This window comes from Chanos chanos, chromosome 4 (genome assembly GCF_902362185.1).
Source record: "Chanos chanos chromosome 4, fChaCha1.1, whole genome shotgun sequence".
Lineage (NCBI taxonomy): Eukaryota > Metazoa > Chordata > Actinopteri > Gonorynchiformes > Chanidae > Chanos > Chanos chanos.
The window spans coordinates 18,056,624-18,081,959 of record NC_044498.1 but is presented as its reverse complement, the minus strand read 5'-3'; the positions used below and the strand labels follow the sequence as shown (position 1 = coordinate 18,081,959).

Sequence of the window (25,336 nt, the reverse complement as noted above, 5' to 3'; positions counted from 1 at the left end):
GAGGTCAGGGATATCCTGTCTGCAGCGGAATCAGATCTGTGCTAGGTTAGTTATAAAGCACTGTTCAGTTCTCTTTCTCTCTCAAGCTGTGCCATAAATAATGTCAGTAAATAACTAACATGTATTAAGAATAATAATATTAGCATTATAGAGTGTCTTGAAAGAGACTTGTTGTTTAAATTGTGAAAAATTTTCCAGAATTTATCCTGTGTAATTAGTGTGTGGGGTCAGTGTGTGTCACAGGTAAGTAAATTAACTTATTTGAGGTCTAGAGCAGTTTTAAATCTACTGGCATTTTAAAATGTGCAAACAAACATTCATTCCTGCATGGCATTATCTGTTGTTTTCATCTGGGAGTTGCTGAGTGAGCAGCTTGTTGATTACAGTATGGTAGATAATCTCATCAAAGGCTCTTAATGTGATTTTGAATAATGCAACCACACCAGACCATAGTAGTGTAAGTGCAACAGACCTTTCATAGTCCTGTTATTACTTTAATACTGTTGAGAGATCATGGACTTGTTTTGATTTGTCTGTCTTCTTATTTAATGGTATGGTTTCCTGTCAAATGCCTGGGGCCTGTAAGTTGTTTGTTTTATTTTATGGAAGAGCAGGGTGTACTTGACAATTTCTCTGATATTCTAGTTGATTAAAAAAAAAGAACTGAATGTTCTCATTGAGGAATATATTGATACAGGAGCCAGTGGTTTTGTGACCCCCCCCAAAAAATAAATAAAAACCTGCCATCACTACAGTACTACATCCACTCCTTAGAGCCCTTACACTGTGCATGTATTTATCACAGTGTTCCCTGGCCCAAAGGAGCAATGAAGGGCATGTTAGTCATGTGAGTCTGGGGTCTGTGTGTGTGTGTATGTGTTTGGGGAAGGCATGCATATGGGGCTTTTGGCCCGTAGGGCTGGCAGTGCATCCTTCATGTCACAGCTGGAAGGGGAGGAGGAAGTGTAAAGGGATGGAGAGAAAAAGAGAGAGAGAGAGAGAGAGAGAGAGAGAGAGAGAGAGAGAGGCAGGGATGGGGGAGGGAACTGGTAATCCACGGAAGCAGCAGTCTGAGGGCAACGCCTCACAGTGAGCATCATTTCATTCAGTCCTCTCACACTGGTGAAGGGTCCTCTCGCACTCTCTCTTTCTCTCTCTCTCTCTCTCTCTTATGCCCTCCACCAGCATTGTGGTCAAAGTCACGGAAGCTTTGTGCACAAAGAGAGGATGAGAGTGGATGTCTTTTTTACTCTTTTTTGAGAATCTCTATTCAGTCACTCACTCTTTTTGTTCCAAATTGTTTTTCTTTTCAGTTCTGCCAGAACAGCTCTCCTCCTGGGATTTTTTTTTCCTTTGGAGTTAGCCAGAGTGAAGTGGTGTGTGTTTGTGTGCCTGTGTGTTTGCGTGTGTGTGTCCACACCTGTGAGTACATGAGTGTGTGAAATGGAAGGGGATGCAGGAGCATCACCCGTATTGTTTAACGGCCCTTGTTCTGAGAGCATGATTGGAATACCGCTGCCGCTCCGGGTCCTGTACCGCTAGCAGAAGAGAAAAAGAGAGGGGGAAGGGAACGGAAAACCTGGTTGAACAAGTGAATGAGAGAACACCACACTGAGAAGAGAGAGAGAGAGAGAGAGAGAGAGCACCTGTTTCTCCCTGCTATGAGCCAACAGGATGGATATTAACCTTCAGTCTCACCGTTTTTACTTCCCTCAGATTTACTGTGATGGAAATGCGCAGGTCATCGAATATAAAGTCAGGTAGGTTACCAAGGATATCAAGTGCTCTTCCAAAAGAGAGAGAGGGACAGAGAGAGAGAGAGAGAGAACAGAGATGGACAAACTGTCCACTCCTCTGAGGTGTAGGAAGGAATTCTAACTGAGCATGTTTTATGAAAGAGGACTGCAGGATGGCTTGATTAATGGCTTTCGTTTGTGCTTGCCAGGCTGCAGTTGGTCTATGACTGTAGAAGGTTTCATGGTACAACTGAACGTACCACTGTGGCTCTTTTGTTCTCTCTCCCTCTTTCTCTCTCTCTCGTTCTCTCTCTCTTTCTCTCTCTCTCTCTCTCGTTCTCTCTCTCTCTTTCTCTCTCTCTCATAAATGTGATTCCTTGGAGCCCAGTAAGCCCTCTCTAATATCTTTGTTGCCATGGAAGCTACTCTTACAGAAGCTATATGATGGAGGCTCCTATGTCCTCTCTCCTTATTGGTCACTCATCCATTGCTCTCCTACCAGTTTCTCCATCCATCTACCCATCGTTTCACATTTCATCTTCTCTGTTAATCTGGTATGTCTGTAATGGGCAAATCTATTTTTTTCTTCTCTGCTGTCCGATTAAAGCAGATTTAAAGGGTCCTGTAGCATCCTGGTCCTAATCTGATTTGAATTCTATGGCTGTTTCTCTTCAGACATTGGACTTTGGGAGAGTTGGAATTTCGATTAACTTCTGGAGTTTCTTCTCCATTTTTGGTCCTGTGATTTTGGTCTGAAAGGCTTCTGTGGGGTTTTTTTTCTGTTTAGGAAGGAAATAGCTTAGATTCTGTTTGAGTTGGAGCTGAAGGCAGCATCTGCTTCTTCACACTGAGGAAGATGAGGCTCATCTTACTGGTTCCTGCTGTCTGAATTGTTGGTCCTGAAAGCCAGAACTGAACTTTTTTTTCCAGAGCAGATTTTTGGATTTGGGGCCTGCGAGAGAGAGAGAGAAAAAGAGAGAGAGAAATAGAGGCCAGCCGTGGTTTCGGGCTGTGGGCAGTAATGCTGACGTTGTCTCCTTTGGGGTCTGTGTTCTTGTACATACTACAGTACTGCAGAGCCTCTTCAGTGGGGTCTAAAATGTTGTTTTTTATTGTACTATTGGATCTGTACTGTAAGTGGTGTGATGTTTTTGAATAAAAGACAGTGATAATCAGGGCCAGTCAAACAAGAAGAGAGAATGCCAGCTGTCCTCTGCAATGCAACACACACACACACACACACACACACATATATACATACACACACACTCATACACTGTGATGCAGCACAATCAATAATGAGGTTACAAGTACATAGGGACATGCATATGTACATAGAGAGAAAGAGACAGAGAAGGAGAGAGAGAGAGAGGAAGAGGGGGAGGTGGAAGGTAAGGACAGTTGCATACTTTGCAGAGACAGGGCAACAGAAGCAAGAAGGAGAGCAGCTGAACTGAAGGGATGGAAAGAGAAGGAGAAAATAAAAAAGAAAAATGGTGGAGACAGAGAAGGAGAGGGGTAAATGAGTAAGGATGGAGAAATCAATGAAGAGGGGGCATGAGATATGTAGTTTATGGGAGTTGTTATACTGTACTGGAGAGAAACGGCATCCCATAATACAAAGACCCCTGACTACCATAGTAATGACATCATCCTGTCTGGAATGGTACCAGAGAGCACAAAGAGCAAACATAACCTTTTCTGATGGGTTTGAGTCTGTGTGTGCGTACATGTATGCATGATGTATATAATTGACCAAGAGTTAGGACATTTCTGCCAGTCTCAATAATTCATCACGGAAAAGGCCAAATGTGGAGCAGTACAGATTTGAGAATTAAACAGATCTTCCTGAATACTAGACTTTATTTATTAGAATGCATTCTTAGCTTTTATTCTATGAAGTTGAGTGTTGACACACTGGGGCTTTGTAAGCACTGTCAGTAACACAGATGCAAGTATCTTTGTGTAATGTCGCACATTTACTGCAGTGCTCTCAGAAGATTACCGGGCGCTGACTTTTCACATAAACACAGTTTAGCTAAAAGGCCATTACTCAACGACAGACACAGGAGATGATGTTAACATAATTAGCTACTACACTAATGCTTCAGTGTTTAGAACTAACTTGCCAAAGAATGTATGAGCAGAAAAAGTGCCTCAAATAGCACTTTCCCTCACTTCTTCATTTTCTGTCTGTGAGATTAAGACTGTCTCTGTATCCCTTAACACAAACAAACAAACAAACAAACTAGAAAAGCTTTTCAAAATGTCCAGTACTGCATAACTGGAGAGTCTGCTTTAGATGATTAGCAAATTGCTGTCCAGTGTTCCACATTGTTGATTTAGGTCCATTGTAAATATGCTAAAAGGAGTTGCAACAAAAAACATCTTTAAGTCAGTCCAGGGTTTGGCTGGTAACATTCCACCGGAACTAATAAAGAGGCTGACATTTAAGTATTCAGAAGTATTGCTATCTATCTATCTATCTATCTATCTATCTATCTATCTATCTATCTATCTATCTATCTATCTATCTATCTATCTGTCTGTCTGTCTGTCTGTCTGTCCTCTGTGTTCTGTTTTGGAAGCAGCTGCGGTCTGTATCTGGATTCATAACAAAAACCAAGACTTTTATTGCCTTCTTATATTTTCAGTCTCTCAATTATGTTATGTTTTTGAGACAGAGAAAGAGAGAGAGAGAGAAAGGGATTTGTGACATAGCAGGAGTAGCTGCCAACTTCAATGGTCTTAATGAGTGTTTGACCTAGTCAGACATGATCTCTGTAGTCTCCAAACATCAAAGTGTGCTGAGGCCCCTGGGAGACTAAAGCGGCCACATTTCAATGATTTAGTGTTGTGGTGTCTGGCATAAACACAGAGGTACTGCATAAATGTACTGTATGTATCTGACTCTTCCTCCGAACATGCTGGGTGTATTAAGTAAGCACATGGATGGGTTTTTTTTATATAGAGGAGTGGATTTCACAGTGCAATACTTGGTCTTTACATTCATAAACGGGTAAGAGGGGACTCTCTCTTTCTTTTAAACACTAGTTTTCAGCCTCGAAGAGAGCAGTGAGCCTGAAAATTTACTCCGTTTTATGATTTCATATTTTGTTTGACAGTCGATAATTATATATTGAGTTTCATTCAGTTACTTGTCCAAATTGGAAAGAACTATTCTAGAACTATACATACAGACAAACCAGAGAAGACACAATTTTAAACATGGTACTAAACTGAACAACCAGGGCATGTCAGTAACACTGTTTTCTCCTATGACATTTCCATAAAGGTCATGATGAAATCACAATGATGAAATCACAGTCACCTGAATGCATGCCACATTTATGGATTGATTTTACGTGAAGAGCTATTTTATTTGAAAGACTTTCTGAATTCATGCAGGGTGTTCATCATGAGGCTAAATTTATTGAATTCATTTGTTAAATTCATTGACCTCCTCCACTGTACTCTTTTCCAGGCCATGCAAATATTCTACTGCACTTTCCAAGCCATCGAGCATGATGTGGCAGTTTATGCAGTTAGCTTTACCAGGGACCTCTGGGGGTTAGAGGTCCCCACGATACAGCACACACACACACACACACACACACACAAATTTTGACAGCTCAGTGGAGTTTACACACATATACACAAATGCACACATAAACACACACTGCTCGTCTTATCAGCATCAGTCCTCTCATATGCCTCTGGTCAACTGAACTTGCAGCTCTGATTCTTATGCGAGTAAAAAAAATCAATTAAAAATGTTCTTAAAAAACAGGCATACTGGTTATATAACTATATGTTTGTACAGTCACTCCATTGTACTGTACGAACTGTTGCTGAACTGTTTCCCAGGGCAGCTGATGCTGCCTTCTGATATCCCACAGAAAAAACCCATTTAAGTGACTCAGAGCCCTAAAAAGCATACAGACAGTCTCTCTCTCTAATGCTAGAAATCTGTATCATCTTAAGGACTTATGCTACACTGCTCCGTGCACATGGTTCGTCATCTAGTAGTATATAGCATAATCTCATTAAGGTTTATGTCATCTAGTTAAGTCTTGGTTTAAAATTTTAATAGGCAAAATCATGTTCATTCGTTTGTGCAGATATTGCTTGACATATTTTGATGAGTGGTTTGGAGCAAGTTCTACACAATGCATTATTCAACCCTGAGTGGATTGGAGTGCAGTCTACCAATAAGAGACTGTGCCTTGGAGTAAATGGCTGGATTAGCACATATATGTCAGCCTCACTGGTTTTGAAGAAGTGTTACATATTACAACAGTGAGTTTTTTTTTTCACCTATAAAATGTTTGACAACAACAGAGGGAAAAGAGGGAGAGAAAGAGGGAGGAGAGAGAAAGAGAGAGAGGAACGTTGTGTGTTATGGCACAAAAATTCTTAAATAGATTTTCTTGCAATGTTTCTGCCTCATTGGAATATGTATAAAGTCAGTCAAGTGTATGTGTGTGCATGTGTATGTGCATGTGTGTGTGTGTGTGTGTGTGTGCACGCATGTGTGTGTAAAACTCTGTGAAGAGCTCTTGTAGTTGCAGAAGCAGTCTCTGAAAAAATGAATATTTTACTGCTTCCCCATTTGGAGCTCTGGAGGCTTGTTAAGGTGCATTTAGCTTGACCATCCACTCAATTCATTAGTTATGAAAAGGGTATATATTTAGCATGAATAAAAATCACAGATGAATCCTCTCTGTTATGAAGTCCACAGGACCCTCTCTGCTGTATATACCAAACAGAACCCGTATAAAGACTCAGAAATGAAGTAACATCATGTGAAAACTGTTTAGAGAATAAATTCATATAAGATATGAGCCTGGCTTCTAGATCAGACATGTAGGCAGGTCGCGCCACGGGAAATTTTGGGCCCTATGAGAGAATATAATATACTTATGATGATGATGATAATAATAATGATAATAATAATAATAATAATAATAATAATAATAATAATAACAGTAATAACCGTCTTCTATGATGGTCCACTGTCAGCGCTCAGCCCCTCCCCCCACAGCACCCCTGCATGCAGGACAGAAGTGATGTCACTGCAGATGATGTCATATCAAAGATGTGTTGAATCTGTGAAATTATCTCTGCATTTTAGTTATTGTTAGTGTTAGAGAGGCTTACAGGACATCTCTTACTACAAACACACACAAACACATTCGTCCTCTACTCCATAGCTCTCATCTTTCCACACTCACCCCGAAATTAATCATCTGTATCTGTCTATGTTTGACTGATCCTGTCAGCTCTATTAGTATTCATTTTACTTAAGGGAAGGATTAACAGTTTAGTGAAGTGGTTAACATTCTGCAGTGGACATTCACTTTACAGAGTATGACTTTAAAAGATGTAAGTGTGTGTGTGTGTGTGTGTGTCTTTCTGTCTGTCTGTCTTACAAATCTTACTGTTACAATTACAAAAGTTTGTTCGGCGGACACACTAAATCACAGCCTGTTACAAAAAGTACAGTGAGTATTAAAGTAATAGCATGGAACCTTTTTGTGAGGAAGTGTCAACACCAGTTACTAAAGTGTTTTTTTTGAGAGAGATAAGTGAGCTATGGAGACATTGGCTTGGATATATTGACATATGTTCCACATAGTCTCACAAAAGATCCAACTCATATAATTACTACCGACAGCTAGTTCAATAAAAAGCTTTTTAGCCAATGTATCAATACAAAGATGTTTTCTCTAAGGTGCTCACTTGAGTTAATTATGCACACTCAGTGGATGAAAATAAAATATACAGTTAAGTGCAAGTGGCACTTTTGAAGAGCAGGTGAAATTTTAGTGCAGTGTTTAAAGAGGATGTTGTCATGCAACATACATCCATATATCCAAACTATCCACTGTGGAGAATACACACTGGCATCCTCATCAGCAACAACTACTGCAGGATAAAGGAGCATTTCACTGAGCATGGTCAATGCATATGTAATTACAGATATACATACACAGATAAAAACAGACACAAAAGACACAGACTTGGATAGATCTCATCCAGTCCATGTGCAGTGGGGTTGTCATGTAAAGGCATCAGACAGGATAAGGTCAGGCAGAGAGCAGACAGACCAATCACACAACATAATACATGCAAAGAGGAGGAGCAACAGGGTGGAACGAGGAGGAGAAGAATGATAGTGAGAGGAACACATGGAGAAAAAGGAAAGAGAGAAAGAGCATAGGGGATAAATGAAGGTGGAGGGGGGGGGGGGGGGGGGGGTACGTATGTGTTGATATTCAAATCAGCACAGCTGAATTATCCATGAGTGACGCAGGCATGTGGCTATACTAGCACTGACAGAGGGAGCTTTGTCTCTCTCTCACTCTGTCTGTCTGTCTCTCTTACTTTCAGGTCTGAAAAATTTGCCTACTAACCCCTACACCTAGTAGTACCCAGTAGCACTACACAAAGAAACATGTAAGACACATGTAATTTTCACAGTGCAGCTCAAACCCAGACACTCACCACACATCACACGTTCTTAATGTGCACATAACCAGTGCTCACAACATACACACTGGCACAAAGCGCACAACTATTACATTTTATACTTATGTTGTAAGATTGTTTTACTTCCAAAATAGCCTTAGTGTGGACATAGGAAGATTTTTTAAGAATATGTGTACCGTGGATCTGTGGGAATATCTCCGCCTTTTTTAGAAAATCTTTGCTTGATAGTTTTATGAACACTATGGATGTCTGAACAACACTTTGTCTGTAAAGTGTATTCAAAGCTGTTTCATTTATTCATGTCACCACGTATGTTTGTTAATTTTTCAAAGGCATGCTGTGCATAGCATAGGAAAATGAAAACGTGTGTGTGTGAGAGAGTGAGAGAGAGAGAGAGAGAGAGAGAGAGAGAGAGAGTTAGAGTTTGTGTGTGCGCATGTGGGTTAGAGTGTGAGTTTGTGTGTGTGGCCTAGACCTGCAGGGAGAAAGCTTAGCTTTCTTTCATGTCAGTTCTTTTTTCTTTTCTCTTTCTCTTTGTAATTCCTTTTAAAAAAAAAACAACAAATTTTAAATATGATGCTTGTATTGGTGTAGATTTATGGTCTGTTGAGATTGATAGCACTAATGCAGTATGTATGTTATGTTGGTCTGAGAGCTTAGTCTGTGATTATTTATAACCGGGAGCTGTCTGCAAGTGTAATTATAATTCTTCCCCCTCTTCTCTCTCTCTCGCTCTCTCTCAAAATGCAGTTCTTCTATTTCCTTGGCCTAGATATTTGGACAAAACAAAGAAATAAGAAAAAACACTGAAAGTCTTAATCACATTTTTTAGGATGGGATTTTTCAACCAGTGGCAGCTATTCGGAGCACTTGTAAAACACATTGTTAGGAAAGCCTGACACATTATGTGAGAGGACAATCAAAAGTAGGCTTTTAAAATAAAAAAAAAAACCTCTGTACGAATGTTGTGAGAACTGGATCCTGTTTTGTAAAGGAAAATCCACAGCCTAGTCTGTACACTATTAAACCATCTTACTAACACGTTTAAGATGACTAACATACACATCTATCAGAAAATCAAATTTAATCTCATTGATTTGCTCAGTACAGTACAGGCCCTGCTCAGTGTTAAAACAGTATAAACCAATCATTAGTTGTTTCTCTGGCTCCCACTGCCTCCCATGTGTATCCCTCACTCTCTGACGCAGTTCTTTCTGATACAGGAGCCTGGGGCTGTTCTCTTAATTTTAGCTCTGCACAGATGGGGCCTGAATTTGTTTTTCCTCTTTTCTGCCAGAAAATAAAATTATGTATGTTCAAGAATTTCCATTTCTTTCTTTTTTCTTTCTTTCTTTCTCTTTCCCTCTCCCTGTTCTCACGTTCTCACTCCCCATTTAGAATGATAATTCCCCTTCAACACTCAATGGCTATAATTAGCAACTGATAATGATAGTTTTCATTTTGCCTGTCGATGGATTATAATCTGTGGTTCTGTGAAGATTACGATGAGAGTATTCAGGCATGTCGCATCTTTTGGTGGCATCATAGGGACACGGGGATCTGTGAAGCCACTTACATTCTTACTATATATTTAGTAACATTTATCTTACTTTCAACACTTTATACAGCATCATCATGTCTTTCTGTTCTCTGTTTTTGTGAAATAGTCACAAAAATACATGTCTCTGACATTCACTGCGTCACTGAAGCGAACAATAAATTGACTGGGGGAAGAGATGATGGATGAATGAGTGAAAAAGGAAATACTGGTGTAAAAAAAAAAAAGAAGTAAAAACTGGTAAAAAAAAAAAAAAAAGATGGCTTACATGGATGTATGTATCTATTTATGGATGGAAGGATGAGGATGGATGGATGCATGGATGGATGGATGAATGGATGATTGGCAGAAAGGAATTTAAGGAAGAGCCATGCGTTGGTCATTTTATTTCTGGTCCCATTCTGAACTGGTTCCTCAGCAGTTGAATGGATTTGAATTCATGTTAATATGTGAGCTTAATAAGATTGTTCTAGTTTTCTAGGTTGATTGAACTAAGTGGATATGATAAATGGATAAACTGATGGTAGATCAACCTGCAGACTGATTGATCCGGCCTGCCCTGGACAGACTGTTTCTGATTGGCTGACACTCTCTTATCCTTACATTCTTTGACTCTTACAGTTTGACTGATTGGCTGAACGTTGATTCTGTCTCTTTCAGTGAGCAGAGTATCTGCCAGGCCCGTGCCTCTGTGATGGTCTACGATGACACAAGCAAGAAATGGGTGCCAATCAAGCCAGGCCAGCAGGGATTTAGCCGCATCAACATTTATCACAACACTGCCAATAACACCTTCCGTGTGGTGGGAGTCAAACTGCAGGACCAGCAGGTGGGTTTGGCTGTTTTAACCTACCTCAGTGCTTCATATCTTCCTCTTAGTTCTTTATAGAGTGAGATTGATAATTAGCAGTTTTAGCCATTGTCAGTGCGCTAAAGATTTCAGGTTATGCTGTTTTGCACAGTGGATGCTCTTTCAGTGAGAAGTCACCAGATACACCTCATAAGACATAGCCTGTTATTGGATGCTTCTACTTTTGCTCTTGTAGTAAACTGTAGTTTTCCTCTTTAGTTGGGGATAATAGGGCATGCTGTAAAGTGAAGCTGCCTGCTCTGCTCAGAATTGTGATTGGCTATTCATTTGAGGTTATTGTACATATAGGACATTAACATCTTGGTTGCCTCTCCTTACAGGTGGTCATCAATTACTCTATAGTAAAGGGTTTGAAGTATAACCAGGCCACGCCAACATTCCACCAGTGGCGCGATGCCAGGCAGGTCTATGGACTTAACTTCGCCAGTAAGGAGGAGGCCACCACATTCTCCAATGCCATGCTGTTTGCCCTCAATATGCTTAGCTCCCAGGATGGAGGTGAGACCATGTTTCATCCCTTAAATCTCTCAAATACACAACTGTCCACAAATCCACATTATATCAAATCAAAATAATTGTTTAACATGATTTCATCTAACTTTGCTCTAAAATTAGAGTTTATGGTTCCTTTATTTCTAATATTCTAAACATAACCATACCCTCCACAAACATAGCACAATTTCAGTGGAATATGATTTGGAGTTGCAGATCACCGTTTCCTCATGCTTTGATGCCAACTGCAGCAGTGTGGTTAGTCTACAGTAGATAGTCAATCTTCTGAATACACACAGTGAAGTATGACATTGCAGGCCTATCAATATCTTTACTCATGGGTGAACAACTATTGTCAATAAATGCTGTGGTCAGTCCAGAAGTGTTGAAAAGTAGAGCCATCTGAAACATGCCAAAAGTCAGCCATTGTTTCTTTTCTCCTGTTCAGTTTTGAAATCTCTGGCAACTGTACATACGCCCCACTGATGCTGGGTTGTTAAAGTGCCATGGCAGCGAGTGTACCTAGGCAAGCGATGCTGCTCAGACTGAAACACCCACTGCCCAGCAATGATAAACATTACACAGTAGGTAGTTCCAGTCGAGTAATTTGATTGGACAAGAGCATTCCAAAGAGTGCTGATATAGAGTATAACAGCACTGGGATGTTTTACCATTCTGTACCACTTCACTTTACAGATGTCCCCATAGGTGTAAGTCATGGTGGGGGTGGGGGTGGGTGGGGAAATCCCACCCAATATTCAAAACAGTGGTGTTTGTCCCACACAATATTTTCCAGGATTTTACTTTTAAAGTTATGAATAAATTTGTCGGGAGAATTCAGTTTTCATCCAGCCTACTGACAGAGGGGCAAAAACCTTTTGGCCGAGGAATTCAGTTGCATATGCATAAATGTCTCTGTTGTTATGGTAATGTGTATCAATGACCCAGAGCAAGTGTTGTTGACAGGGATTGTGGGGATAGTGACATCCTTCCGCGTGCAAGTTTCCCGTCATGGATAAAAGGAAGGGGAAAACAATACAAAAGAAGAAGCTGACAGATTTTATAGGGCTAACACTTGTGCTCGTAAAGCTCAGATGTCCTAAAGCTTTTGTCAGTAGACCATTCCTTTGACATGTTTTACTCAATCTATGGGTGGCACTGTTGAATCTCAGGCTGATGCAGACTAGTCTACTCGACGCGTGGAAGAGCCTACGTTCATGGCTAAATTAGGGAGGATTTAAAATGTCTTTTTTTAATTCATGAGGAACAAGGAGTAATTGTCAGACTAAGGATTGTTCCCCCCAATACTGAATGACTGTCCGTCCCAGTATATACTATATAGCCCTGGGAAAAAAGTTGACCACCCTGATTGTCAGTGTATAATTCGCACTCTGGTTATGCCCTTGAATGTTCCTATGCAGTTGTAGATTATACCAATGCAAACTTCGGCTTTACCAACAGCACACATGGATACGTTTCCATGTATGATAAAAAAAGAACCTAGCTAGCCTGCAGTTGGGTATGAGAAACAACAGCTAGCTAGCAAGCCTACCGTATATCGAGCCCGTCCATACATGCTAAAAAGTAGCTCGCTAGCCTGTAGTGGGCTATGATTAAAAGTGGCTTGCCTGCCTAGCATGTAGCTAGCCTTTACGTGTATGATAAAAAAGTAGCTGGCAAGCCTGCTGTTGGGTATGAAAGAAAGTAGCAAGCTACCCTTTTCGTGTATGATGAAAAGCAGTTAGCTTGCTAGCTAGCCAACTAACCTACAGCCAAGAAACTGTTAATTTGTTGCTTGACAACACATGTAAATGTAATGCTGAAGGAACTATTTTTGTCGGCGGAGCCAAATGAACAACGAAAAAATATCATTTGTTTACTTGATAAACAGCCTTGTTTGTAGAACCGTTGTATAAAAGCAACATCGCACTTGAGGTCGTGCTGTTAAGCATAATTCACTACTGTGTCACTTGAGTGCTGCCCACTCTACATGATCCTTGCCATTCTCAATGAATTCTTTCCATCAAGGACATGCTCTCACCCACAGAACTGCTGCTGATTGGATTGTGTCTTGCACACCATTTTTGGCAAACCCCAGTCAGAGGGGCTGCTGTTTTTTAGTTGGAACTGGCCTGCTAGTTATCCAGTGGTCATACCCTAATCAAAGTTGTTTAGATCACTTGTTTTCACGTGTTTTACCTATTCTGAGAATCACTAAAATAGTTACTAGGTATCCTCCATCCCTGTCTACCTGCTTTATCTGGCAACTATGGTCACATGATGTACTGTCACAGGACACGCTGTTCAGTTCATTAATGTGAACAGGTCAGTGTACATATCATTACTGGCACTGAGCGTAGAACATTAAGCACTTAAATTTACGGATGGAAGAATAGAGAAAAGACTATGGCTTGGAGTCTGTCTGAAAACAAAATCATGGAACCCTACAGTGGTTTGGAATCAGACACACACATACAAACACACACATCCTACCCTTAGTCTTACATAACTTGTCTGATAAAGTCTTATGACTTTTATCTTTTGTCTTTTGAGCTCTCTGAGTACTCATTAGAAGCAGACCATCCTCCAACTGAAATATCACAGAGAGGCAAAAGCTGATGACAGAGGATGTGCTACTGTTTGTGCTGAGCCGCTTTTGGACTTGTAAATTTGACAGCTTTTCCTTCGCTCTATTAAAAGCTATCCTGTAATATGGTTAATGAGTTTAAATCCTCACTGGAGCATAACAGACAAGACATATTGTATCTCAGGACAAGAGCCGAGGGGATAAAAGTCAAATGAAGCCCTTAGGCTAAACAAATAGAAACACACACAGACATAGGATACCCATTTTTTAGCCTTTATTTGGATCCAAGTTAAAGGACAACCAAAGGAATGGGAAAATTTTCAAAAAGTTTAATATGATGTCCGATTTTACAAAATGTTTAACATGATGTCCAGGTCACTGATATAGTCATATAATGTTCATTTCATTGATGCCCTGAAGCCGTATAAGGGCTTCATGGTTTTCTTTAGAGATCTGACTAAACACATAATGACAATACAAGATTTGGAATACACTACTCTGGAATTTTCCCTTTTTGTTTTTTTTACGATGGCTGCTACAACAGATGGGCTTGTATGGTAGGACTTCTAACACCAAACAGACAGTACTGCTAGTGTTCTAGTCTCCATCCTCAGCAACAGCATTACAAACACACACACACATGCGCACTCAGACACACACAGACACACACACGCGCATACACCATTAATATTCAGCCCAGTCACACACTTCTAGGGCCAGTAAGATCTGATGTACTCTCCTTTGACAAATGTTTGTCCCACTGTAGTCCCTCCTCCTTAGACTGGCATGTGAGACTAACAGCGCCCTCCAGTGGCCCCCACTACACACTTAATAAGTCAAGGGCTTGATCTAGATTCCAGTTTCCCTTAGTAATGCCAGATAACGTCAACACTCTGCTGTTCCTCATCTAAGACCTATGATTATCTGAACTGTATCGTAGCAGAATATACGACTGTCCAGAAGGTTTATTAACTCATCATGTACCTGTTACACCTCCTTGAGATTGCATGTGGTTTGTGAGGGAGTCTGCAGACACACATTGACACACACATACCCACACACACACACACATGTACATACATACATTAATGCATGCATGTGACTCCCCCAGTAATCCTCAATGAAAAGAGACAATGAGAACAAGAGGAGGGTAATGAAACCCAAGCTTGTGAGTTATTAACTGAGAAGTGCTTTCCCAGTACTACACTAATCTTAATTAAAACGAGTCATTGAGAATATTTCCCCCCTGGGTTCAGCACCAGAGCATGACATTTCTTTTTTCTCGATAAGACAGAGAGAGAGAGAGAGAGAGAGAGAGAGAGAGAGAGAGAGAACAAAGACAGCTCAAGTAACAGGCTGCTTACATCTGTATAGTTCAAGAACACTGGGTTCACTCATTTGCCAAATGCCAGGTTCATCTATCCATGAAGCACTGCTCCGTGTGTGAAACCAGCACAGTGAACCTCAATGATAACTGCAAAACAATGTCACAGAGTCCCATATTTTTACTTTTCCCGTATTATTGTCTGTTGTTTGTATAAGGACTACACACACACACACACACACACACACACACTCTGAAGTGACTGATGAAGGCATTGTGGGTCTGTGCTCATACAGCTCTGTGTATACCTCTCCAATGAGAGACTGAGGGATTACCTCAGATTATAGGAGATCCTCTCTGATTACACGCTATTACTGATTACAGTTCCTGAAAGACCACTGAAAGTACAACCAGCTGAGAGATTTGACAACTGAATTCCAAACAGAATGCTTTCCTTCTGCTCCTAATGTATTTTCACAAGATCATTCAAACCAGGGGAAATATGAAATTCATACGTAATTTGCAAAGCTACACTTGAGACTAGTTATTATATTCACATTGTGGTGGTTCACCACTGTTCACTTAGATAATAATATTGACAGGCTTTACTGCCCCCTGCTGTCTTGGAGGACTGCATTGTTAGATCAACTCTGAGGTGGTTTTGAGAAACATGACACAACCAACCGACCAACACACGCTAGCCTGCTGCCTCTGTAATGGTGTGGGGTTTCAGAGAGAGAAACCAGAGCCACAGTGGGAGTGAGAGATGGAGAGAGAGAGAGAGAGAGAGAGAGAGAGAGAGAGAGAGAGAGAAAGAGGAGGAGGAGGTGATGAAGGGGCCAGGTGAGCTATGATCAGCAGAGAGTGGGTCTGTCAGTGCTTTTGCTTTTGCCACAGCCGATTCTTCTTCTTCAAGATGTCCTGTAGGTACTGCTCACTCTCTCTTTGTCACTTCCTCTCCCTGTGTGTGTCTCTCTGTCTCCCTCACTCTGTCTCTCCAGGAGTTATGTGGTATCTTAGTTGTCTGGAATGTGTTTTGTGTGGAGGTTAGTTTCTATAACTGAGCTCATGTGTTGTCACACTGAAGTTGAATTTGTAATTTTCCAGTCCATTATCAACATTTGTCTCTGCCCACTGTGCTGTGTTATTTTAGAGTGTGTTGGTGGTAAGGAGATGAATATGTTGGTGTTGTATCATGTGTGCTGTGGTCTGAGAGGCCAAACATTTATATTTGGAAACAGAGTGAGACAAATTATGTATGTTCAAAACCTTGTGTCCTTTTTTAAACCCATTTTTCATTAACAAAATTAAACATATGAAATTAACAGTCCAGTTACTACAGCATTAGGGAATTAAGCCACCAAGCCACAACAACAGAAAATATCATTATTAGTATGGCCTTGAGTAGATCTTTATATTCTCGCAAATATGGATTTACCAAAAAAACAACCATACAAACAAGCCAAAACTAAAAAAAAGGGAAAATTTTGTAGATGCTTAGTTTCCACTCAGACCATGACATGAATAACTTGGTAAATGTTTCTTTTGTTGGACAACCTATGTCTCAGTCAGACTCTTGCTGCCTCATGAGTCTGTTAGAAGTACTTCCAGGTGAAAGAACATCCCGTTTTGTACCTCTTCTTTTCTTTTGTTCCTTTGAAGCAGGCTGTTCAAAAGAAGCATGATAAAACTGACTGACTGTTTTAGATTGTGTTTATATGCATCACTATTAGGTTGCTTTATCCAGTCATTGCTATCAGTATTATATGTGCTAATAAAGACAAAGGGTCTCTGCATTGTATTTGGATACAGCATAAATTGGACAGTCCTAAGGCATTCAGTCAGAAAAACTTGTAGACAAAACCTGTGTGTGTGTGTGTGTGCATATGAGCGTGTGTATACACAGGAGTGCATGTGCGTGTCAATGTGTGTGAATGAAAAATGAGTTGAGGTGCTGGTGTCTGGCTTTGAGAGATCCGATCATGTTTCCTTTTGTTTTGTTTCTAGTTTTAGAAACCGAAATCTGAACACAAGAGCACACTCTTGTTCCTTAAACCAGCTCTCTTTCATTTATAGCCCAAAACAACTCTTTAAAAGCTGCCACAAATTTCTCACCAGGCATCAATCTTAAATGTTACCTGCTCATCCACATCTGTTAGTGTCAGAATAAACTCTGTTCAGACCCAAAATGGAGCTATCTTTGGCCAGTGCTGTTTAGATACACTGATGCAAAGCTCCAATAACACAGGGCTGGCTTTGTTCTCTGTAATCATCCCTTCTCTCTTCTTCTCTTCTCTTCTGCTCTTCCTTCTCTCTCTCCCTCCGCCCCCCCCCTCTCTCTCCCTCTCTTTTCTGGCTGACTCATAGCCAAAGCTCTAGGGCCCAATTCTGAGTAGGTCTTTTCCTGATGGAGCTGTTTCTAATTCAGGCTCACTATTTCTTTTATTTCAGCATCATTCACCTCACCACTGCTGTCTTTGAGTGCTGTAGCCTACTTTAATGTGTCACCTGCCTCTTCTAATGCACAAAAACTCTACTGTTTTCTTCTGACAAGAGCTTAGATAATGCAGTTGACTGTCTGTAAGAAACAACTGTCCAGTTTATTCCTGTGTTGTGAGGATGTATCTGTATCTGTATATCCTGTGTTGTGTTCTTTGGCTCTATATTTATGGTTCTTAAAATGCCATGAAGCTGTTTCTCTTGATCCGTTTCCCAAAATATTGAAATGTATTTTGATTTTCCAGCAGAGGATATTTACATAATAAAATTTTCACAGACATGCACTGAAACTAGGCTCTGAAAAGTAGTGCGTGTAAGAATGCAGCCGTGTACTGTCTACCACAGAAATAATTTTCTACTTAAAATAACTACATGTCTTCATAATGTTGCTGTGAAACAGTTATTCTGGCTCTGCTTAAGCAACCTAGTCTGTCTGCAGAGCCCAGTTGCCCCATTGCCATAGTAACAGAACCTTTAGCTCATGATATAAGCATTACACCATACATGTGACATCTGTCTGACATGCTTGGTAGTGGGCGGGGATATGTCTGTGTAACCCACCTGTCTGGTTGGAGGTGAATGGTTACCATCCAATAGGAATTCCATGAAATTAGAGCCCTGATTGGAGGAGGGTGTCATGTCTCCCACAGACCCACAATAATAGAGTATGCGGACCAGTGTCCCTCTCTTGTGGACATGCATGGAATAGGTGAAGCATTATAGCAAATACTATTTTTTGTTGTTTCATCGGATGTTTTCTGTCAAAAAAACCAAACAAAAATATCTTCATTCTGCACCTGAGCTTCCTAGGCCTTTAAATAAAAACTGTCTCGACAAGCAACAAGCCGAAGCTTATCCAAGAGTGAGCGAAAGTATTCAGTCAAAAAATCAGCTTGTAACTGGGTTAGGTTGCGAGCTTGCTCAGTGAACCTCACTGTAGTGTATCTGTGTTTCAAAAAAATAGACACAGTCGGAGTCATGGTGGATTTGGCAGTAAGTAAACACCACAATTATCACATCTCCAGTAAAATAGCTCCTCTCTCTTCTGTGCTCCTTCAGGTCCAGCTGTTCAACGCCAGGTTCAAAATGGACCAACTACAGATGAGCTGGAGGCACAGAGAAGGTAAGACCTCAATCAGTCCACAAGAACATTCAGAGAACATTTTTGACAATCTTGAACATCAGAGGAGTAGTAATAAATTAGCCATAAAAGACTGAGCACAGTGTAAGAACACATTTCAGTATGCTCAGATTCCAGATCATGTTGTCCACAGTTCTTATCAGTGGGTAGTATTATCATAATCTCTTGTCAGATAGTTAAAAGTGAAAATATGTGTTAGATTTCTACTGCCTCGCCCCTCAAGAAAAATCAAAATTAGACTTTCCATTGTGCCTCAATATGGACTCTAAACAAGATACCTTATGCCAGCCATATATTCACATGATTTGGCAATTGACAATATAAACTTTTTTTCCAATAATGTATTCTGTCAAAATTAGTCTATAAACAACTCTGATATAGGAATTTGAGTGAAAGTCTGCCTTTTGAAAGATAGAAGGGCCTGGGACTACCCCTGGTGGTTAAAAAAGGCAAATGTCACAGTGCTGTGGATCTCCATAGCAACTATAGTGCTGTGTCAGCTTTTCTCAGGCATGCCTCTGGAAAATTCCACAGCCAAACCATGTTCCACATAAAAATCTGCCTTATACCTCTCGTTTCATGCATATAATGAATGGAAGGCAAACAACTTTTTTAATGTCTTTTAAGTGGCCTACCCAAAATAAACACATATTCAAACCAATCCTTGACTCATTTCAGTTTATGCTGACACACAGTAACCAGTTTAAACATGTTTTGTACTGTTCTGTGATCAGCACATTATTTGATTATTTAACATGTGTAATCAGGGGTTATCAGGATTACCTAGAGATGCATCACATCCAGATTCACCACATTCTACTGGACATTTAACTGTGTATAGTGTACGTGAATGTGTATGTGTGTGTAACTGCATGTGTTTATGAGTTGAAATGTTTCCGCTGTGCCCTGTGTTTCCAGGCAGATGGAGATGCAGCAACAGCAGCAGCAAATGCAGGCACACATAGAAAGAGAGCGTCGGGCATCCAACTCAGGTATCAGATCTGTTCTATACTGTCTCCATGCAGTATAAAACTTGCAGGTGAACCCATTTCAGAGATACTAACCTTTCTTCTCTCTCTCTCGCTCTCTCTCTCTCTCTCTCTCTCTCTCTCTCTTTTTCTTCAGGTTCTCCATTCCCAGGACACCCCTCAGTCCTCTCTGTGGCGCCCCCAAATGCACCTCCCCCTATGTCGATGGGAGGCCCGTGTCCCCCACCCCCACCTCCTCCTGGTCCACCCCCTCCCTCTGCAGGGGCACCTCCCCCTCCACCACCTCCACTCCCAGCAGGTGGAGGAGGGCATGGCTTCCACGGAGGTCAGCAAGAGGAGCCACATGCCCCCACGGGCCTGGCTGCCATGATTGCAGGAGCCAAACTGCGCCGTGTGCAACGAGTCAGTCACATAAAATCATTAAGACCACATCCACATATTCCCATACACAACAACATGCGGATATTAGTTTAGAAACTAGATTTTATTTACTTCTCTTACAATTCCATTTATTTAAAGGACTAACAGAATGAAATTATTTTAATAGGGATAGAAAAATAGCTCTGTATTTCCTGAATTGAACACAAAGTCGGCTTACCGTATTTCAGTATTAATGCACCTGTGAATTCACAGCCTGAGGAGAGTTCGGGTGCCAAAAACGATGCCAACCGGACAAGCGGGGGCAGTGGAGGCCTAATGGAGGAGATGAACGCCCTGCTGGCACGAAGGTCAGGATGTTAAATCCATCAGAATGTTAAAATAGACACTGCACTGCTCACAAACATCACAGGAAACAGTCACTTCACTTTTCACAGGCCTTCACAATGAGAATATGATTAGTCGATGTAGAGTTCAAGAAGTGGCGCTAAGGGGTTGTGAATATTTGTGTGTATGTATTCAGTTGCATTTCAGGCATTTTTTGTGTTAATGCAGAGTCATAGTAATATTTGAAGAGCAGCTGTATCAATCTTATTTCTCTCCTTGCCTCTAGACGGAAAGCTGCAGACCAGTCAGAAAATGACAAGAAAGATACAGACCGCCAAAATGTGAGTACAGAACAGTATGAGGGACAGGAAAATGTCATCTCTGTGGTCAGGACAAGCAAGCCTGCACTTTTATTATTGTACTAACCACAAGATTCATTTGAAAATTCAAAGTCCTCTTTGAAAATTCATGGTTAGCTTTTTTAATTATATTTTTATGAATAAACTTCATTGTTTCTGATTAAATCAAACAACTTATCAAGTAATGTATATCTATAAAAATTGTGTGTGGGGGGTATTATTTCTGTGTTATTTCTGTCACAAGTCTCTCCCTTACATAGTAATCACTTCTGTTATGTTGAATGAGGCTAACATGTGCCTCCTTTTAAAGATGTGAAGCCAGTCGCTCATTTTGCCATACAAAAAATCCGTCATAGAAAGATATAATGCACTTTGAGCAAACTCCTATTTGCTTGACTCTACCCACAAATGCATAGGTACCTGTCTGTCAGAGATTATTACTTAGTGAGTGGGTGAGTGACTTTAGCTGACACACTTGCCCAAGGGAACAAGGCCAACACCTGGCCGCTGTTGACAAGTATGTTAGAGCTGGGATTCAGTGAATAAATCCCTGAACTGGCACACACCTCTAAGCCGTCAGGCAGCTCCTTAACCACTCATTAGCCCTGATTATATCATCTCTGATATTGCTGGTGAAATTAAAATGAAAATCATTGTCTTGCAGGAAGATCCAAACCTGTCGCCCTCTCCCTTGGGGAGACAACAGAGTGCGTCAGGTATCTTCTTTACAGCATCCTCACAGACTGACTACACCACTGAGTCATGCCTTAGTCATAACCTAATCTTAGTGTCTTTTAAAATAAATGTTCTCCCTTTTCTACTGTGTTCTTACCACAGGTACTATTTGCACATATGCGGTTTACGTGTAATTCATAAGTTGTATTAAGATGTACAAAAATATTGTTAATTCTTTATCCTATGCAGATTTGTCATACATACATCTCCCTGTGTATGTTTCCTTGTTATGCCTTGCAGACACATAAATTACAATTAAAAAAACCCCATTAAAATCACTTTGTTTTAAACAGATCTCCTCCTGTTTAGGTAGTCATACTGTGTATATTATCTTTAGTATATTCATATTATAGACACAGTACAATATAGTAGTCAGTGGTCTATTTGTATTATAACAGATCCAGTTGTGAGCATGGTGAAATCTTTGTGCTGCTTAAAAAAAAAAAGTTACTACAGCATATTCTGACCTGTCTCATTTTGACTATAGATGGCGTGAAGAAGCCATGGGATCGAGCCAACTCTGCAGAGAGATCATCACTGGTATCAAGGTAATTGCTCAAAGTTTGCCTCTGGAAGGTTCCACAAACACGCTCCTGGTTTGATTCGACTGTGGAGGAATAGCGGACGTATAATCTAACACAACACCAAGCTAATTTCTGAGTTACTGAACTACAAACACTGTGTCTCTGGGTAGTCTTGGCCTCTCAGATTAAAGAGCCTCTGTGATATTTCTGCCACGCTCACTGATGAATAGTACTCCAACTACAAACATCCCCCACATTTCTAAACAGCCCCTATGACATGTATTGAGAATTAAATATACCCTCATGTTTATTAGTGCATGTGTGCCTCTCCTCTTCAGGGTACGACCAGTGGGGAGCAGCAGTGATACAGACGCCTTAGACTTTGACAGAATGAAGCAGGTATGAAATGAAGCACGTATAAAAGGTGGTCATTTAGGGCTAAATTCTATTTAGTGCTTACACATGGACATGTAAATCATAGTCATATATCTCCACTTGTGTCTCCAGTTATATATATATGAGAGAGAGAGAGAGAGAGAGAGAGAGAAGAAAGAAACACTTATGCCCTCCAGAAATAACGCCTTAGCTACACATGACTTTTCAGCAAAATAAGAGAGTGTTTTGTGAATCAGAAGAAGAGAAATTGACTTTCTTGGTTATTTCTGTTCTATCAATTTCATGTCTCTGCGCTGTACAAAGCGTTATTTCAGAGAAACTAGCTAAACTTCATGGAGTGAAGACCAAAAGGAACACATATTAGAGTAAATTTTTATGCGCTTAAAGAAAAGTCTTAGCTTTAATATACTTTTGAGCAAATTGTTTATTGTCTGAAGTCTTAAATGTGGTTTACCATGGACTTTGACCATCTTACTTTCCTGAATACAGTTAGTTAATAAAAATAGAAGTTATTTTATTGTGTCAGAATCTCATATAATGGTTGTCTTAATGACTTCACAAGATTTTGTTGTGTTATTTAACAGGAGATCTTGGAAGAAGTTGTCCGTGAATTGCACAAGGTGAAAGATGAAATCATTGATGGTGCGTTCTCTTACAGAGTTATGTTTTGTATCTTGATTGTCAGTTTATCTATTCTGATCATCTAAACAGAATGATCTTTTTCCTAACTCTGACTCTAAATGGAGTAACAGAAATTCATACACATATGGATCGAATACATCACAAAGCTTAAGTTCCGACTCAATAATTGTACATATTTTTGAAAGCCACTTTAGGTAAGAGTATCTGCTGAATGAATAAATGTGAAAGTGACATAAGGATAGCCTTCATTAACATTATGCATGATGAACTTTACAATGGCTATTTTGCCAGATGTTCATATTGTAATTCCCCTGTTATGTCTTACAGCCATTAGACAAGAACTTAGTAGAATTAGCACGACATAATCTCCTAGACTCCTCTGAACCACTTTCTCTGAGGCCCAAACCCTTGGCAGGACCTGCTGTAGCTGAAGAGGGGACCCATACCCAAGCAATGTCTAACATGGAAGCAACGTCACTGTTATGTTAAAGCAATTGAGTGATTGCATTAACATGACAGAAACTTCAGTTTGGAAAGTCAATGGATGGAGGACACTTGCACTGATCTCTCTGTTTTTGGATTTAATCTGTGGTGACCATCTTTTTCAAGTCTGTAATGAAACAGGAAATTCAAGTCACATCTTGTTTTTTTTTCATATTTCTGTTTGTGTTATTATTATTATTATTATTATTATTATTATTATTATTATTATTATAATTGGTCTTCTTGTAGTATCAGTAGACAACAACAACAACAACAAAAGCAACAGCAACAAAAACAACAACATTAATAATAATAATAATAATAATAATAATGTGCTGTTGCACATCACTCAATGTTAGCCTTTCATATTTTATTTATACTGGTCTTTGTTTTCCTTTGGCTGTGTTAAAAGTACAGTAGTAAGCACATACCATTTTATTTCTAATGACCTAAATGTGAGACTTTTTTAAAGAGGGATTTTTTTTATTCCTTCTGGCAACACAATATGTGTGGATTCACTGATAGAAAGATTTTTAAAGGAGTCAGAACCTGAAATAAGGCATAACATATAAACTGTTGCTCTTTGAATATTGCAATCTTATATAAAAAAAAAACATTGATACACCAGAGTATTTGTGATTATGTTGTTAATAAAGTGTTTATTGACTGCGAGGATATGGTGAAGTATTGTTCGTTTTATTATTGCCCCCTTTTTGACCAAGTGCTTCCTGGTTTGGAAAAAAAAACATACGCTTTATGTTTCAACTGAATTCAAATAAAACTGTGAACCATGTCTTGGATAAATGAGGTGGCCTCTTTACTTATGAAAAGACTGTCTGATTTCTGCTTTAAATGTCTGACTCTCTCCTCACTCAGATTCCACATCCATCACTAATATAAAGATATAACATGCAACCCTACAGCTGTACAGCATAACCTCATTCCTATTTTTGTAGCATCATTCTGATTATTGTAGTTTACTTGCATAACATACAGCAGATGGAGAGCGCAGAGGTAAAGCGCCCCTCAGTGGCAGCTGAAAAACATCTCTCAAATCAGACTAGGAACAAGAGTGAGATGTCCAATGCAGCTGACAAGGCTAAACCAAATTAAAAGTTAGACTTTCATCAGAGGTATGGTTTACTGGTTTATGAATAATCATATTAGCTGTAGAATTTGATTTGGAGAATTGCTTATTCTTACATTCACATAAATGCAGTGGACAGAGGGAGAAATGTCCAGAGCGGCGAACCATCACACTACATCTCTCGTACAAAAGGCAAATATATATAATTGATCTTAAACACCTAAAACTGATAAACAGATGACAAAAGATGATAACTGAAAGAGCATGAACCCCTGAGGATATAAGAAGCTATCAGGAAACAAAATAAAATAAATTAACTAAAGACCAATAACATGACGAAAACAAGAGAAATGTCTTCCTTTTCCTTTCAGGTTTTTCTTTTCAACAAACAACACAGGGAGTAAAGACAAAGCTTTGTGAGCCAGAAATGGGGACAAACACAAATCGGTCTTCAACTAACTCTAGCTAAGGACTCCAAACTCTAAATGCGCCTGAGAAGTGTTCTGTTTTCTACTTAGTAATAGACCAGCAGGGGGGATAGGGTGAATTTTATGTGAATTATTATGGGTATATGTTTTTGATCGCTTTTGATTACCTTAGAAATATTTGCTGATGACCTATAGTACTGCTCATGAGGATACCATATGTTTCAGAGGTCTGTAAATTGTAAATAAGAGCTGGGTGCACTTCTGTTTCAATTTACCCTTTAATTGATC

General features: G+C 39.9%; 1 protein-coding gene across 1 annotated transcript; it reads left to right on the top strand.

The window, feature by feature from the left end:
* The first annotated feature begins 1,674 nt into the window (after positions 1-1,674).
* evlb (Enah/Vasp-like b) lies at positions 1,675-23,415 on the top strand. Its single transcript, XM_030772714.1, has 13 exons — positions 1,675-1,760; positions 10,447-10,615; positions 10,978-11,155; positions 18,619-18,682; positions 19,619-19,692; positions 19,826-20,091; positions 20,323-20,417; positions 20,681-20,735; positions 21,418-21,469; positions 21,976-22,036; positions 22,351-22,411; positions 22,993-23,050; positions 23,378-23,415. The coding sequence occupies exons 1-13, from the start codon at positions 1,675-1,677 to the stop codon at positions 23,413-23,415; spliced, it is 1,257 nt and encodes a 418-aa protein (XP_030628574.1).
* Positions 23,416-25,336: the final 1,921 nt, after the last annotated feature.

Coding starts and splice junctions, on each gene's coding strand:
- evlb (XM_030772714.1), top strand. CDS start 1,675: ATGGATATTAACCTTCAGTCTCACCGTTTTTACTTCCCTCAGATTTAC. Junction 10,616..10,977: donor TCAAACTGCAGGACCAGCAG/GTGGGTTTGGCT, acceptor CTCTCCTTACAG/GTGGTCATCAATTACTCTAT. Junction 18,683..19,618: donor GAGCTGGAGGCACAGAGAAG/GTAAGACCTCAA, acceptor CTGTGTTTCCAG/GCAGATGGAGATGCAGCAAC.